General features: G+C 35.6%; 1 protein-coding gene across 1 annotated transcript in view; it reads left to right on the plus strand.

Annotated features, from left to right (window-relative positions):
• Positions 1-730: 730 nt before the first annotated feature.
• The window catches only part of LOC138306168 (neuronal acetylcholine receptor subunit alpha-5-like), a 49,237-nt gene continuing 34,356 nt past the window's right edge, over positions 731-15,611 (plus strand). Inside the window, exon 1 of the mRNA XM_069246562.1 lies at positions 731-1,647. Within this exon, the coding sequence (XP_069102663.1) occupies positions 1,590-1,647 (58 nt within the window). The 5' untranslated portion in view covers positions 731-1,589. The remainder of the gene's footprint in view (positions 1,648-15,611) is intronic.

Here is a 15,611-nt window from a genome sequence, read left to right on the forward strand (position 1 = left end):
GCACAATTTATTACTGGTAGATCGGGAGTAATAGCCGGTTACTTACTGAGCACAACTTATCACCGATAGGTCGGGAGTAATAGCCGGTTACTTACTGAGCACAACTTATCACCGGTAGGTCGGGAGTAATAGCCGGTTACTTACTGAGCACAATTTATTACTGGTAGATCGGGAGTAATAGCCGGTTACTTACTGAGCACAACTTATCACCGGTAGGTCGGGAGTAATAGCCGGTTACTTACTGAGCACAATTTACGGTAGATCGAGTAATAGCCGGTTACTTACTGAGCACAACTTATCACCGATAGGTCGGGAGTAATAGCCGGTTACTTACTGAGCACAACTTATCACCGGTAGGTCGGGAGTAATAGCCGGTTACTTACTGAGCACAATTTATTACTGGTAGATCGGGAGTAATAGCCGGTTACTTACTGAGCACAACTTATCACCAGAAGGTCTGTCTGTCCAATTCCATTGGTTCTAGTAATAGACGCTGTGTGTACTGCAGTCAATTTGTCGATAGTAGCATGCATTATTTCAAATACCTAGACGTATATTCGTTTATAATTTCCATATATATGATACGTAAATAGTTATTTTATAAACACGCTGCAATCAATGTTTGTTCTATCAGAACTTATGTAAATGGTAGCATGGCCCGCCGATCTCTGTGATAGCATTACCAAGCTACGGCATCTCTCCACAGTACTCTAAGGCGGTACTGGAGGCGGAAGTGGACAATCAAGCCTTGTAAACTTACACGGCGTGAATGTTTTTAAACATTCGGACAGATGCCGCCAATTTCAAGACGCCACACGCGCTGCGATCACAGCGGCAGGTACAGATGCTGCTAGAGTGGCGCGAGGGCAGAGGAGGATGTTGGACGAGTGGTTTCTCGTCACGGATGATGTGTGAAGTTTTTCGCCTTTGGTTTAATTTGTCAGAAGTGTTATAATGAAGAGGATGGAACTATTCTCTTTTGTTTTGTTTAATTGATGGGTTACTTACTAGAGAACAGTCATGTTTCTCAGTCTACTCTGTAATAATTTGGATACCAATGATCAGTTTTATTTTTACGCAAAGAGCAATAGAGGGTTTTAAGTGCTTTCAGTTCTAATTTGTTAAAAAAATTAAACGTATTGGCATATATTTACATATCTTACAACAATCTCCAACATGAAACAGGGAAACCATTGAGATCCCCAACGTGAATCATATTGTTCAGGTGCTATATTTAGAAACACGAGACACTCCGGAGTTTCAAGAGGTCTATCGACATCGGACTCTGATGCTGACGACAGCGATTTGTACAGTGACCCGGTCCCAAGTGGCACTCGTGTTTTCACCAATGGAGATCGCCATCATGCTCAACCGGAAGGTCACCATAGATACTGAATCGTAGCCACCAGGGGGCGTTTTTCATGTGACAGAAGCCAGAAGTTACATTAAGAAAGTCGGTGTTACGTGAATTTATAAGGGGCGTTTTTCGTGTTCAAGATGAATTACTTTTGAATCTGGTTATCGGAATGTACAGATAAGTGGAATTACATTTCTCCTCTTATTTACACTAACTTGAAAGTGACAAGACGATGACGTTAATATGTGCCTGGATTGTTATTTTGACAGCGTTAAGCTATGGAACCAGAGGTAAGCTTTGTAAAAATTTTGTTTGAAGATAACTAATAAGGAAATCCAACTTTCATCATCACACCATTTCAGCAATAGGTTTGCCCCTAAGAACGTTCGAAATCAGAGTCATCTGACATACGTTTTTAGTAAGACGGTGTGCCAGGTGATTGTATTAAGACCTATGTGTGTTTGGGGATGTAAATCGGTGTTTGGCTTCTGTCCACCTTTGGCTAGATATCACAACCATCATCAAACGGTATAGGTTCAAACAGCTTTATACATTGGCATGACGCTTTAATTATACTTACGATATATTTATTTATATATCAATAATATTTATAAGACATTCCTAGCTGACAATTATATAAAGGATATATATATGACGGATGGGTGGAACAGCACATAAACATTACGTATTTCTGGGTTAAGGAGGGATCGTACCACAGTTATGATAACCTAGGATATTTATACGAGATCTACACGCCGGTATTTACATAGCAACACACCGTGTAGTAATTATAGAACAATCAATCAAATAATTGATGTTGTTTATATACAGACGTCTCGTGCTGTTTAGCCCTTCTTTGACGGCCTTGGTGCCATAAGCTTAGATAACGTTAGAAGCTCCTCTACACGGTAGTCCTGAAGGGGGCGCCACTTGTTTGGTGTAGGGTTCAGTCACATGCTCTCTTTGGAGGCCAATCAACCGTGGCCACGTGCCGAGGTTCTGTGCATTTTTCTTTGATCTTAAGGGTGTATGTTGCAGAGGTGAGACGTCTATAAAAGTTATTTTTTTTTACGATGTTCACCTTCATTGGAATTTCTACTCTTGCTGAAATTGACATGATCATAGAATGGTGTATATTTAAGTGTTCTTGGTTTTAAGGAGTTCATACATCATTAGTGAAAAGTTCAAATGAGTTTGTTGTATGGGCTGGGAATATCCCTGTGTAAGATGTGTAAGAAGTCTGGCTGGTGGTCCAGTTGTGACAAAAACGAAAGTTACATTCCTAATTCAAATTCCAACGTTTATGTCACCGTAACTTCAAACGCTAGGTTTCTGTAGCTAAGAAATGTTATAGTGTGCGACCACATGCTTTATAATTTTACTTCGAACTTTTAAGAATTCTGACAGAGATTGAACAGTTTTGGAAACTTTGTATTGATTCTAACCAACACTTGTTTATAGAAATACATTAAAGAAGACTGTATGTTTCTTTATAGAAAAACATGAAAATCTTTTTAAATTGGGAAGAAAAATGGTATTTGTTGAGAATAGAATTTGAAAGGAGAAGAGAAGAAATCACTTACTTCACGGAGTATAAAACAAATATGAATGCATAGCATCAGGTAGGCTAGCTTGTAGACTTGATGGGGTTAACCATAGTCTTTGAAATGTCAAAACGGCTTATAACGTCAGGTATGGTACGCAGTAACTGTGATTTCGACATTTAACACCAGTCCATAACTCTGTGAAACTATGCGACATGTTTGGAATAAAACTAGATTGCCAAGTTCGCGCCGACAAAGGTTGGCCTTTAAACAGAATATAACCTAAGAAAACTTTGTAAACTTTTATTTATAGAAAACAGAACTAGAAATGCCGTCACCTATGCACTCTTGAAATTAACGCCTCCCATGGATGTGTTTTATAGCATGACCTTTCCCTGACTGGGCGGGACTGAAACAAGCCAGATACCTACTATAAATACACGTCATGCACCAATCAAACCCGTAAATACTCTAAATTCTGACTTAACATCCCTGTACAGCCACTCAACAACATTCCCATGTCTCTTTTAAAACCCTTTCTTGTAAGAAAGTGTCATAAAACTGCAGAAATTTCTAACGATTTGACTGAACGTGTTTCCTTTAATGTTTTCAATTTCGCCCTTGCAACCAAATGCAGTTTCTGAACAGACAACCTATGTTTTTATACATGGACTCGTGGGTGTTTACTTTCATGGTTTTAGATTTCGTACTTAACAGAAAATAAAGTGTCTCGAATAACACATTTCAATTAACTTTAATGTAGTTATCGGCACCAGTGGTATCTAAACCCAGAATCCTCTGTTACGCGTAAAGGGTGTAATCTCAGAGTCGCTGTCTCTCTTGAAGATGTAGGCATATTCTATCAATCATCAAATGGAGTCGCTTGCATCAAAGTCCCTGCAGAGTTTAATTCAGAAAAAAAAAGAGAAAAAAACTAAAGATTAATTTTATTTCATCTGACATCTATCAATCATCACGTGCGGAGGTAATCTATATTCTCTGGCGGCCCGGGTGATGTGAGTAGTAATGGTAAATATGGCCATGCATCTATATTGTAATTTGAAACGGACCTGATAAATGGCAAATCATCTTCAGACGAACACATTATTATATTTATGAAAGCCGATATAACATGTAAACATTTTATTTGTGTCGGTCAGCATCGATAAGGGAAACATCCGGGTAAGTAGTAAATGATGACGTAATGCTTCTTATGGTAATACAATGGTATAGAGAGGATTTTGTTATAGTTTACGTTCACATAAACTACGAATGGATATGAAGGAAAATTGACGGTCTATATGGAAGTGAAAATGTTCATGAAAACTCATGTATACTACCCCGTAATCGTATACGTATTAAACAATACTCCCATCTTACACGTCATACTGTACCATGTGTTTTTAAAACTACTATATATGTGATCGACATTCAGTATAACATCTTTATTAGGTGGAAGCCTGCATTATAACACCAAATTTTAAGGAATGACAGGAAGTACGAAATTTGACGACTTTTTCGTAACTTCAGAAAAACTACTTGGTTTCCATGGAAATAAAGCTAATCAGGAAAGTTGAAAATAAAACTGAAAATTAAACATTTAATGGTGTTCGTTGACTTGAACATTGAGTTATATTATAATGATAATGATTTCTGACACGTGAACATTTTGTTTTTAAGGTCAGGCTTGTAACTTAATTTACATATTGACTGACATATTAAATAGTACTAACTGTCTGTTCCTAGGAGGAAATCTATCAAACCAATGTACTTCAATATTGACGGCGGTGAAGAGAAGTACAAGCCGGCTAATAGTGTTGACGGATTTGTTTCAAGTTGTGATTTAGGCTCGTCGTGGTTTACAGAACAGGGTGAACTTTGTAGCATCTCCTCTTATAGACAGTAGTCGATATTACACACCATATCTAATTGTCTCTATGTCTCACTAATCTCAAGTTATTGGTTCGCTTCCCGGAAATCTGAAATGTAATTCCACATTTTAAGACAGACAAGCATTAACTTCCCAATATGGTTTGCACCCTCTTTGTCTGACAGTGAGAGACACAACTGGTGAAAGCCAACGTATTTTATTCAATAGTTGCTCCCGAGAATTGTAGAGAAATAAAGTTGTTTACAAACTAGAGGTTGTTAAATTTTCCTTGGGGATTTGTTACGGTACTGTGTACTTGTAGGAAGAATAGTATTGGCTACGATGCTTACAATTACATGTTTTAGTGTCACTTATTGGCCTAATATGAGAAATTTGTAAACCTAGTGAACACGTTTTATTATAGAAAAACACAAACCTCAAGTAAATTGACTTATTACCATGGAAAAATAAAAGTACGTTTTCCCTAAAAGCAACCGTTTTTGTCCCCATCATCATGGAAATTTGGCGCTACCATTCACCATTCTGGCCATTCACGATAAATATATAAGGGACATTTAAGTACTTCCAATATAAAGGACATCAAAATAACATATATAACAATACTGAAAGACAAGGAATTGCTGGACGTTGGTCTCCTTCTGTGTTCTTTATATCATCTAAAAGAACCAGGCAGCATTATAACAAATGATGTCTTCGAAACATAATCAAATCGCTCACAGCTCTCACAGTCTTCTAGACGGCAATGCATTAATTTGGTTTCCGCATAAAAATCGACCAATCATTTTAAATTAAATATTAATGCGTTGACATGATAACAACTTCCAGATTCCAATTGACGGTAATAATTGTTAATCGTTAAATGTTATAAATGACTTTTGAAGAAAGTTGAAATCGCCAAAAAATACAAATAAGATAATCAAAATAAATGAAATGTGGGTTAAGATAAAGAGAATGTAACGGTACTCAGGGGCCATGTTCTCTGCTTCAATATAGCGCATCATATCATACACTGTTTTTAAAAAAGTATAACAAGAGTTTATGTTAATTATTTAGACGATTTGGGATCGAATTCCTTCAAGGATGCAATCGTTTCAATGTACATGACGTGTATAAGGAAAGAGAACATAATGAAAAGTGGAAATCCAAATTTAGCCTTGATAAAAAGAAAATATATATATAAAAAATAGAATTGATACCTATATAACAATAAATCAGAACCATGCTGTCAGGATAAATAAGCGTCCTGACGATACACGTCACACAATCTAGGCCATATTTGGTAATGTAAGCGTTTCATGATATTTTTAACTAGTGTGATCCGATATGGTAATATATTGACAGTATGTTCTTATGATACTAATTATAAGCTGTCAACAGCATGTCTTACGAAGACGTAGTATTCTTACGAAGACGTAGTATTCGTAACAGGCGACTATTTGATGTTATCATTTCTCTGCCATATATCATCCTCGATACTCGAGGGATTATATACAGTAACGACAGTGTTGTATTCTCTTGGATATCAAGGATGGCATGCAAATTGGCGATATTTAATAATGTAACTGTATTCAAATACAACGTCAAAAATAACAAAAATATAAATTTGTAGAACGGCTTGTTTTCTAGACATATTAAGTGTCATTTGTATACAATATTTTCATGTGTAAACATATTTGAGATCTTCCACTTTGTATATTCCTTCTATTTAATCCCCAGTGGGTTAGGGATGACCTCAGGCCCGAGGTCACACAGATGATGCTACAATGACAACGAGACATGGTGTGAGATTATCATATATTGATAAGTGTAGCACTTGTCTAGAAACAGTAATAAAAAGTACAATACTGCAATACTCTTATCAGACTGTATCATGCTTACATAGACACAAACAAATTAATCGTCATATGATGTGGCATATGCGCTGTTGATTTTTGTCATAATTAGAAAATATTATCCTACGCACATTTCTAAACATTCAGGTCTTATTTGTGTTACTGAAAATCACTATTTATTTATTTGTCAGAGTAATTTCAAAAGTATGATTTCCATTGTTTTTCTATATTTGGCACCAAATGAGTTGTATATTTGGTTCTAGTTTATCGGTAAAACTAAGCCTAGCAATACTTGGTTGTAGATTATTTTTGCCAAGATGATATTTGTGTCTTACATAGCGTGCAAATAGTCAATTAAAAAGGTATCGCTGTTGCAACGAAATGACGGGGAAACGAAGAAATATGAAACATAGACAGTTTGTCTGTTGCTATGAACAATAAAAAGAAAAAAAAAAAAAAAAACTTGCATGAATGTCGAATCTTAAGAGTCAAAGTCTTTTATGCCTGAAATTTACTTTTTTGTTTCTGTTTAAGTGGAATACGAGACGTGGATGAGGACGCCATGTTGCTGATACTGTCGGATGACTTGACTTCTCTAAATTGTTTTTACGTGGAACAAAGCTTAAAATACATCTGTACCATTAATTCAATATTCAAAACTAGATGGTAAAATGCTCAATTTTAAAAACAAAAATCTTTTAAATTCATTTTGATGGCAAATATTACGGCGAAATCGATTGAAACATTGAAGTCGATTTTACTTAAAATCTGTTTTAAATAAAATCCATTAAAGCAAAATTGCGAAGATAATTGGTTTGAAGTAACTTTAAACATGCAAATGTAATAGGATTGAAGATCCATATAATACTGTACGAGAACGACTTTTCATATTCTTACATAACACTACATACAAAACACAAGGCAATTCGGCACATATCACCTATCATGTCTATCTTTAATTGTAACTAAAAATGCCATAAAAGAATGGGTTCGTATAGCTTACATCTCTGAAAGTTAATACATTCCTTAATCATTTAAGCATATTAGCTTTTAAATGTGAAGGAAATACTTGTTAAGACTGAAAACACTAAATGCTTCACCAATGAGATTGAGTTTACGAGATTAAACAAATAAAGTGCTGTTAGAGAGAGATTTATTAAGATATTGGAAGATGCATTGGATGTAGTTGCTTAGCTACAATATCTCTGAAGAATATTTGAAGTAGAGATTTGTTTCGCAGCAGACACCATGAGGAGTCTGTGAGTGAACGTGATGATCTCACTCCATTGTAAATCAGAAAGCATCAGAGCTATTAACACTATTAGATTATCAATGTGGACGAATTCATTTTCTAACATACAAATATATGTTATACAAAAGCTACAACTATTAACGAGAAATACTTCAACACAAACATGACAGCTGAACCATCACATTAATCATATACATCGCAACAACACTGAGATAAATGTGCTGGTGATTTCTATATGGAATTACGAATGTATAACTCCTCTGATAATTCTTTATTAGGAAGCCCTTTACCCAAGGAGAGCCGCTTACTATACTTCCGGTCTGACTTAATTAACCTACTACAATATAAACTAAGCTACAGATGATGTAATCGTACTATTCTATATTACAATCCGTCTAGTTTCATTGTACAGTAATGTTCGCAGAAAGGCATTAGGCGTTACATATCGGATGAAGGTACAATACCAATACAGACATGGAAAAGCTAAGCACAATAAAATCAATTACATGTATATCATTTTTACAAACAATAAATGTTCGGCATCTTCCTCGTGATTACTAAACAATTATATTATTGATTATTATCTTCCTCGTGATTACTAAACAATTATATTATTGATTATTACTACTTACTTTATAACAAGTACACAAACATTGACTTTAGAAAACTATCGGTATTTCTGAAAATTGCGGTTGTTGCTGAAAATATATTCAGAACTATTGTAGGTTTTATTTTCAAACTTTTACTTTTAAAAACTGACAACACTTGTCAGCCTATCGAACAATGGGCATTAGCTATCGTGACACCTACTGACTGTTCTCCAATATTTGGGACTCTTTACTGCCTCCAAACACGCCATGGACAATTACGAAATGTATTCGGTCAATTTCATTTTTATTATGGTTCTCATTCCGACAACATATTCCTTACTTATTCCATGCCGATATCGTATCTATTCCCCGGGTCACCAAAGTATATATAAGAATAGTCAAGCATTGATGGCCTTGTTGACACGATGGCCTTGTTGACACGATGGCCTTGTTGACACGATGGCCTTGTCGCCACCTCGTATTGCACCTCGATGGTATGTATTTATAGTAGTCATGGAGACTGATCTACTCGACATGGTGTCGTTTTAATACCAATGGACATGTGGGAAATGTTTAAAGTTCTCGTGGGTATTTTACCGGAATCAATATAACATGGTACTGTTTTATTAACTGTAAATTAACAAAAAAACTGTATGTTTGTCTCCACCACTGACAAATATCATTTTTCTCAATAAAAACAATAGCAGACGAACTAGTATTTTCTTCAGTTACAATAGTTACTTACTTCACAATATTACCACCATTTAAAACGTTGAGCTTCTAATTTTATTTCAAGATAAAAATATCAAAAATAATTACTTGCATCCCGAAAAAGTCCGTGGCACTAATGAAGTACTGATTGTGCATGCACCAAAAGCAAAACAAATTATTTAATTTATTTTTGTGTTAATTAGACATATATATACATGATTAATAACCAATTATTGGTTAAATGATGAGTATCATTTATGCTCTGTCGGTGGTGGAGCATCTTTTACAATACGAAATGTGGAACATTCACATGGACGAAAATTGAAATAATAACATATTTATGGAAACCGCCAGTTTCCTGATAGTCTTCATTTAGGCAAATATTAAAGGTAGTCTTTTACTATTACACTTGTTATTATTTCTAAATACTGAAATAATCCTCTAGTAATATTCTAGTTATATTTGCCCAGCTTGTTATCTGTATTAGACTTTGGCGTCTCTCTTTGTCATTAGATGGCTGGGCCATGGAGATAGTTTTGAACCATATGAAATTTCATTCCGTTTTAGTCGACGTGTATAACAACAATGGTGATATTCCTTTACCGTTGTACTTTAGAAAGCTTTACTATCATTTTAGTTTTTCTTTCAGAAGTTTAGTATATTACAAGCATTTTGTCCTTGACCTGGTACATAACGACAGTAAAGCTTACCGACTTTCAGTGAAGATTTGGTAAGAAAGAAGCGTTTTACCGGTAGTCCCATTTACACCCCAGCTGTGAAAACATCTACTGCCTAAGCCGATACTAATGAACATTTCACAGGTGAATCTCTAGGTGGCATTATCTCACCTAAATGAGGAATTCTCCGGGATGTTAAAAACAGTGAGACAATACCCATACCTAGCTTCTGTCTTAGATCTAACGTAAATCGGCATTCCCCTTTGTGTCAATCACGATTTCCTTGGGGTATGTTTGTTACAGTTTGATCATAATGTTCGTATTGTTACATCAGACAGTTGTAACGTGTCCTGTTGTTATCCAGCGGTACAAAGCATGTATCTGTGCGCCTACGAGTGATATCGAATACAACAACTATGTATTCTCTCTGAGAAAGTTTATAGAAACACATCATAAAGCCCGTATCATTAGGTACAGGGGATGTGACGATTTACCCCATTAACACTATGATATCTTTTAGACCTGATTCCATGGTATACTCTGAATTTCCAATTTAAGTAGTAATCAGTACAACAAAAAAAGTGTATATTTTGTTATTTAACATAGCATCTACGGAGCCGTATCTCTTTGACAATTTGTTATAATAGTGGTTCAATTTTGTGAAAAGTTCCAAAAGAAAAACTTCATAACCTTTGGTCGTTGTATTTGTTGTTATGTTGTACTTCATATCTTGGAACATTGATATGTATACATGTGTCATTATTTCGCAGATGACAATTTATTTTGTTCCACGTTTTGGAAATGTTAACGTAACATGCGTGTTTTATAGAGTCGAATGGCAATAACATTACTTATCTAAGTTCATTTATTGACGACCGAATCTTACGATATTTTAGTAGCACAGTTCTCCACTGGCGTCATCCCATGGGTCGATCTGTTGCATGGAACCTAGGACATTAGTTCCTGTGTTCGAGGTTTAGGGGAGATAGGAAATTCATTTATCATATTGGAAATACGACCATGGACACATGGGTAGTGTAAATATAAACTGAACAGTTTTATCATGGCCGCACGCGGATACCTCATGTTTTTGGAAGTAGCAGGAATTCTGTAGTGCGGTCGACTGTTAGACTTACTTAACACAAGCCAAACATGCAATGATAGTTGATAAGGATTTTAAAATCATAATTAGTTTTGTGGGAAAACACAGCATGCATTTTGTGGTACGTGTAAAACGTTTCCAATATGCCACTGAGAGTAATTCCGCACACTGTTAGACGCGTGCGTTTTAGAAATTAGTTTTGACCTTCAATGCGAAAAGGTCGTTGGTCGGATTTATCTAGGAACATTTTAGCTTTAAGTGAACCGGGTAATTATAGCTGTGCTATTTATCAATGATGTTGATAAATATAGTGTATACATGAAATACAGCGATATGTACAGCATCTTAAAATATTGGTTTCTACTGAGCAAGAAGGGGATTTCATTTCTTTATAAGACGTAATCCTATATATGGATGAGGTTATGATGTTTGATTGAGAATAAACATTGGTTATTGTTGTCCCTTTTGTATGTAGTTATGTATGGGTTAGACATTATTTATATCAGTGATGTTATGTTGGTGGATAAACCGGGGCTCTTTACAGTCAGAATTAAAACTCGTGACTGGTGCAATAATGTTTCATATTTTTGTCATGTCTTTCTGATCTCGTTAAATCAGCATCCTTGATGGCATGTGTGATTACGTCAAAATTTCATTGATTTGAGAAAACAATTCTATCCTTGATAATTGTGTATGGGCAAGATTTGTAATGCACAAGGTGGCGTGCAATGTTATCTCTAAATATATATTAAGCTAATAAATAAACATAAAATGCTTCATCACAACAGTGGCGTCGCCCTGGGGACCAGGATCACGTGAGTAACAGTGCTGTGTAGCTAAGGAACTAAGTGGTCCTTGAACTGTGACCCGGATATGATTAGTAAGATAAGTACTCTCTGGGCACATGTCGCTGCCATCAGTATACATAACTGATTAATGGCTGTCATGCTTATTCATTTTTCTCAAGGTCTGTTTAGTTTTTATGCAAGTCATTTTGCACGGACGTAATCCTATATTTTCCTTGTGGTTCTTGTGTTACGTGACCCCTAACAACCGACTTCACGATGGATCAGAGATAAAATAAATCATTATGTAATGTGGGTAATACCATACTTAACAGTATGTAATCAATAAGGACACCACTTGTTCCACGGAATTCTGTTTGGTTGCTAGCTAGTCATTGTCACTGACAGAGACGTTCTTCTGTTTTCAGCAATGTCTAAATAGAGGAAATATTATAAGTCGATGATTTCCGCTTTCATAATCTATATTTTTATTCAAACATATCAAAACAATTTTATAAAGACTGGTGATTTGGGATGAGAATGCAGTAAGAATAATTTATCAATTTGGTACAGAACCGTGGTATTGAGGTGTGACTAAAGCTATGGTCATTGATTAGAAGAGCCATTTAGCTTTATAAATGTATGTTATTTAAACAAAAGTTTATATTGTTGCACTGTAAAGTTCTTCAGCTAAAGCGGGTTTGTATGTTTGCTAGGTCCATTTCTGTTTTGCCATGGCTACAACCTTTGGAACGTGTTTCATCAGGATCCCCAGTGCTGTCTCTCAAAACAGAAATTTACACCACAAAATTGTCCTGTTGGTACTTTTTTGTATGTGCAATTTACTTACAGAAGATACGGTTATCGGCCGAGTTCTGTCCCGTAAAACCCTAATAAGTTTGTAAGTCCATTAGCATGGCAAGCTTAGCAAGGTAATTCCAGCATGCATTTAGCTTCAGGTGTCATGCTTCCAACAGAAGACAGAAATGTATCCTCTCAATCAGAACAGTCACACCAGTTTCTCAATCTTCAGGACAAATCAACAAAAGCAATGATACCGACAAACCAGTGTTGTGGTGTAATTAACATAGTAACATCCAGGGTCGGTACATGGACGTGACAGGTAGTCGGTGTCATTAACATTAAAAAAAAACCAAAAGGTACTACTTCAAGATCGAAGAGATGCAGATGTGTTAATTATGAAATCTAGACAAAAATAACTTGATATTTGGTGCGTGTCGGTCAAAGGTAGTACACTCTTGCTATATTTAATTACACTAATTGTGGAGTTGTATGCGTCGCCAACTGTCTACACCTACTCTCCTTAATCTTGTTCCTCCTTGATCTTCAGATTCGCTTAATTGCTCTGTATACCAAATTTTATATCAGACACATGTTCGGATGTGACACATTGATGGATGTGTACCGGAGTAAAGTGCTTTGTGGTGAAGTTCTTGCGTGGGTGTTTCATATTGAAGGTGCTCCTGAGTTTATATCATTAAACAATTTCTTCTGCTTTTTTATTGGAAATGTTTTCACCAGTTTTTTTGTTTCCGTTATTCCATCCTTGTCCTGCCTTTACTATAGTTCCCCATGGATTGTATCAAATCCAGGATGACATCTGATTGTTTGACAATAACTGTATTGTCTTTCTATGACCAAAGTCACCATCCGTAATGTCCTTTAGAAATAGACAGACGGTATTGTATAACTGTATGGTCTTTCTATGACCAAAGTCACCATCCGTAATGTCCTTTAGAAATAGACAGACGGTATTGCATAACTGTATGCAGGACTCCGTAGTTACATCGGGAAATAAAATTGGAGCCTAAAGTACATTAATTAAACAAAGATTGCAAAATACCTTTGAGGCAAATCTGTTTTCTTTTTAAATTATTTCGAATTTTCAAGGAAAAATGTCCCTGAGTTAATAAACATTGTTTATGAACTTAAACATCTAGCGGTATCAAGCATAGACTCACTCAGTGTTTCAAAATGCTATCAGAATTCTATCCAAGAGTCACAATGAGATAACATTTTTGTTTTGTCTTACAATGTACTTATCTCCGTAAGTACGACTTAATAGAGCGGAATCACGGCTAATGCTTGTCTATGAACCTTTGTCTAAGTACCGGATGATTCCCCTAACTGACACGAATTATGTCTGAGCTTAGGGGAACCGCTATGTTCAGACTATTTGATTGATTTTAGTGTATTCTAAGGACATAAAATTTTCGTCCTCAGAAATCCTAGAAAAACAGTCGTCGTAGACACAGTTACTTTTAAGTCTGCGGTATTTACGGTTTTAAGTGATCTTCGTTGGAACAGGGTCCTAACATTGACATATTCATGACCAGAGCGGCGTTTGATGATTATTTACCGATTATTATTTCCTTAGTCTGTCAAGAGTATAGATCATATAGATTGGTTACCAGCCTGTGTAAACAGAAAGTAGACACTGATCTGTCTCACCTATAAACATTAATGCAAATTAGGTAATTACCATACATGTGGTGTTCCGAAAGTAAATGTTCAAAAATAGATCAAGCCTTTAATCGTCTACGTAAAACTGGTGTTCTAAAATTGAAATTTATTGGATAGGATAAGTTTATTTAATTGTGGTGTGTGTGAGTGTGATTAGAGCATATCTATTTAAGTTACAAGTAATGCGAGATGAGATGTGCTTTCAATCTAAGTTTGCCGCAGGACGTATGTATATAGTTACAGTTAATTGTCTCAAAGGAAACTCCGTACTTAGCCTCAGAGCAGTAACAAAACCCATTAAACTCGTGCGTCTTACAACACAAATGTCAACCATCAATAACCACGGCATTGCATTACTGTATATGATGCACCTAAAAACTGGGTTTAGTTGATTGCTTGACTTGCATGACGAATCGTCCCCGTCTGCCTGTGGTACAATTACCTGAGAGGTCTTCCAAAGTAGTCTTTAAAGTAAGACATTAATTATAAGTAATTAATGTGTACTATATCGTACAAACCTGAAATATATCTGTAACAAGCGATAACAACATTAAAATCATGTACAAACATCATACGAGGTGTTCGCATTCACAGTGCTAATGAAGTGTAGTACAAATTGCTATATTCTATAATGCTCCGTCATATGATAGAAACACTATGAAATGCTTACCACACTTTTTGGCCAGTTTAGTAGGCGATATGGTTAATTATACAGTAATTCATGACCTATCTGAAATCCTGATTATAGACCAATAATTCAATTTTGCTTGTACCGAGCATTTTCATTGGCTTAAACATTTACTTTATCAGCCCATAAAGGAAAAAATGGCGTCGCCGTTTGTAACGTCGCTTCTGATTGGCTGAGATGACGGCGTAATAATTTCATAGACAAAAGAGTCCCAAAATGAATTTTAAATGTTGAAGAGAATATCTTTAGTAAATTGAATTATAAGGATTAATTTGAATAGATTTTTTATGTTATGGAGATATAACACAAAAATCTGAGTGTACTCTCATCATAAACCGCTTCGCGGTTTATTTAGAGTACACTCAGATTTTTGTGTTATATCTCCATAACATAAAAATCTATTCAAGTTAATCCTTAATTAACTTTAACCTATCTACCAAAGTTGCAATACAGTTGTAACATTAATTTGATGATCCACCTGTTAAAAATCCCCTACAGTAATATTTTACATCATATTAAATATGTAAGAGACTATGCATCATGGCAATGCTAACTCGGTATCTCTGGATCAGCCTATTTGTTCCTGTCAAATTATTGATTTCAAACAGCACTTAATGAAGACGCATCGTGTTTGTGTAATTAAATAGCCAATAATCCCTTGCGCGGCCAATTTAATGCCGAAGCTCTGAACGTCGTTA

The sequence above is a fragment of the Argopecten irradians genome, chromosome 1 (assembly GCF_041381155.1).
Source record: "Argopecten irradians isolate NY chromosome 1, Ai_NY, whole genome shotgun sequence".
NCBI lineage: Eukaryota > Metazoa > Mollusca > Bivalvia > Pectinida > Pectinidae > Argopecten > Argopecten irradians.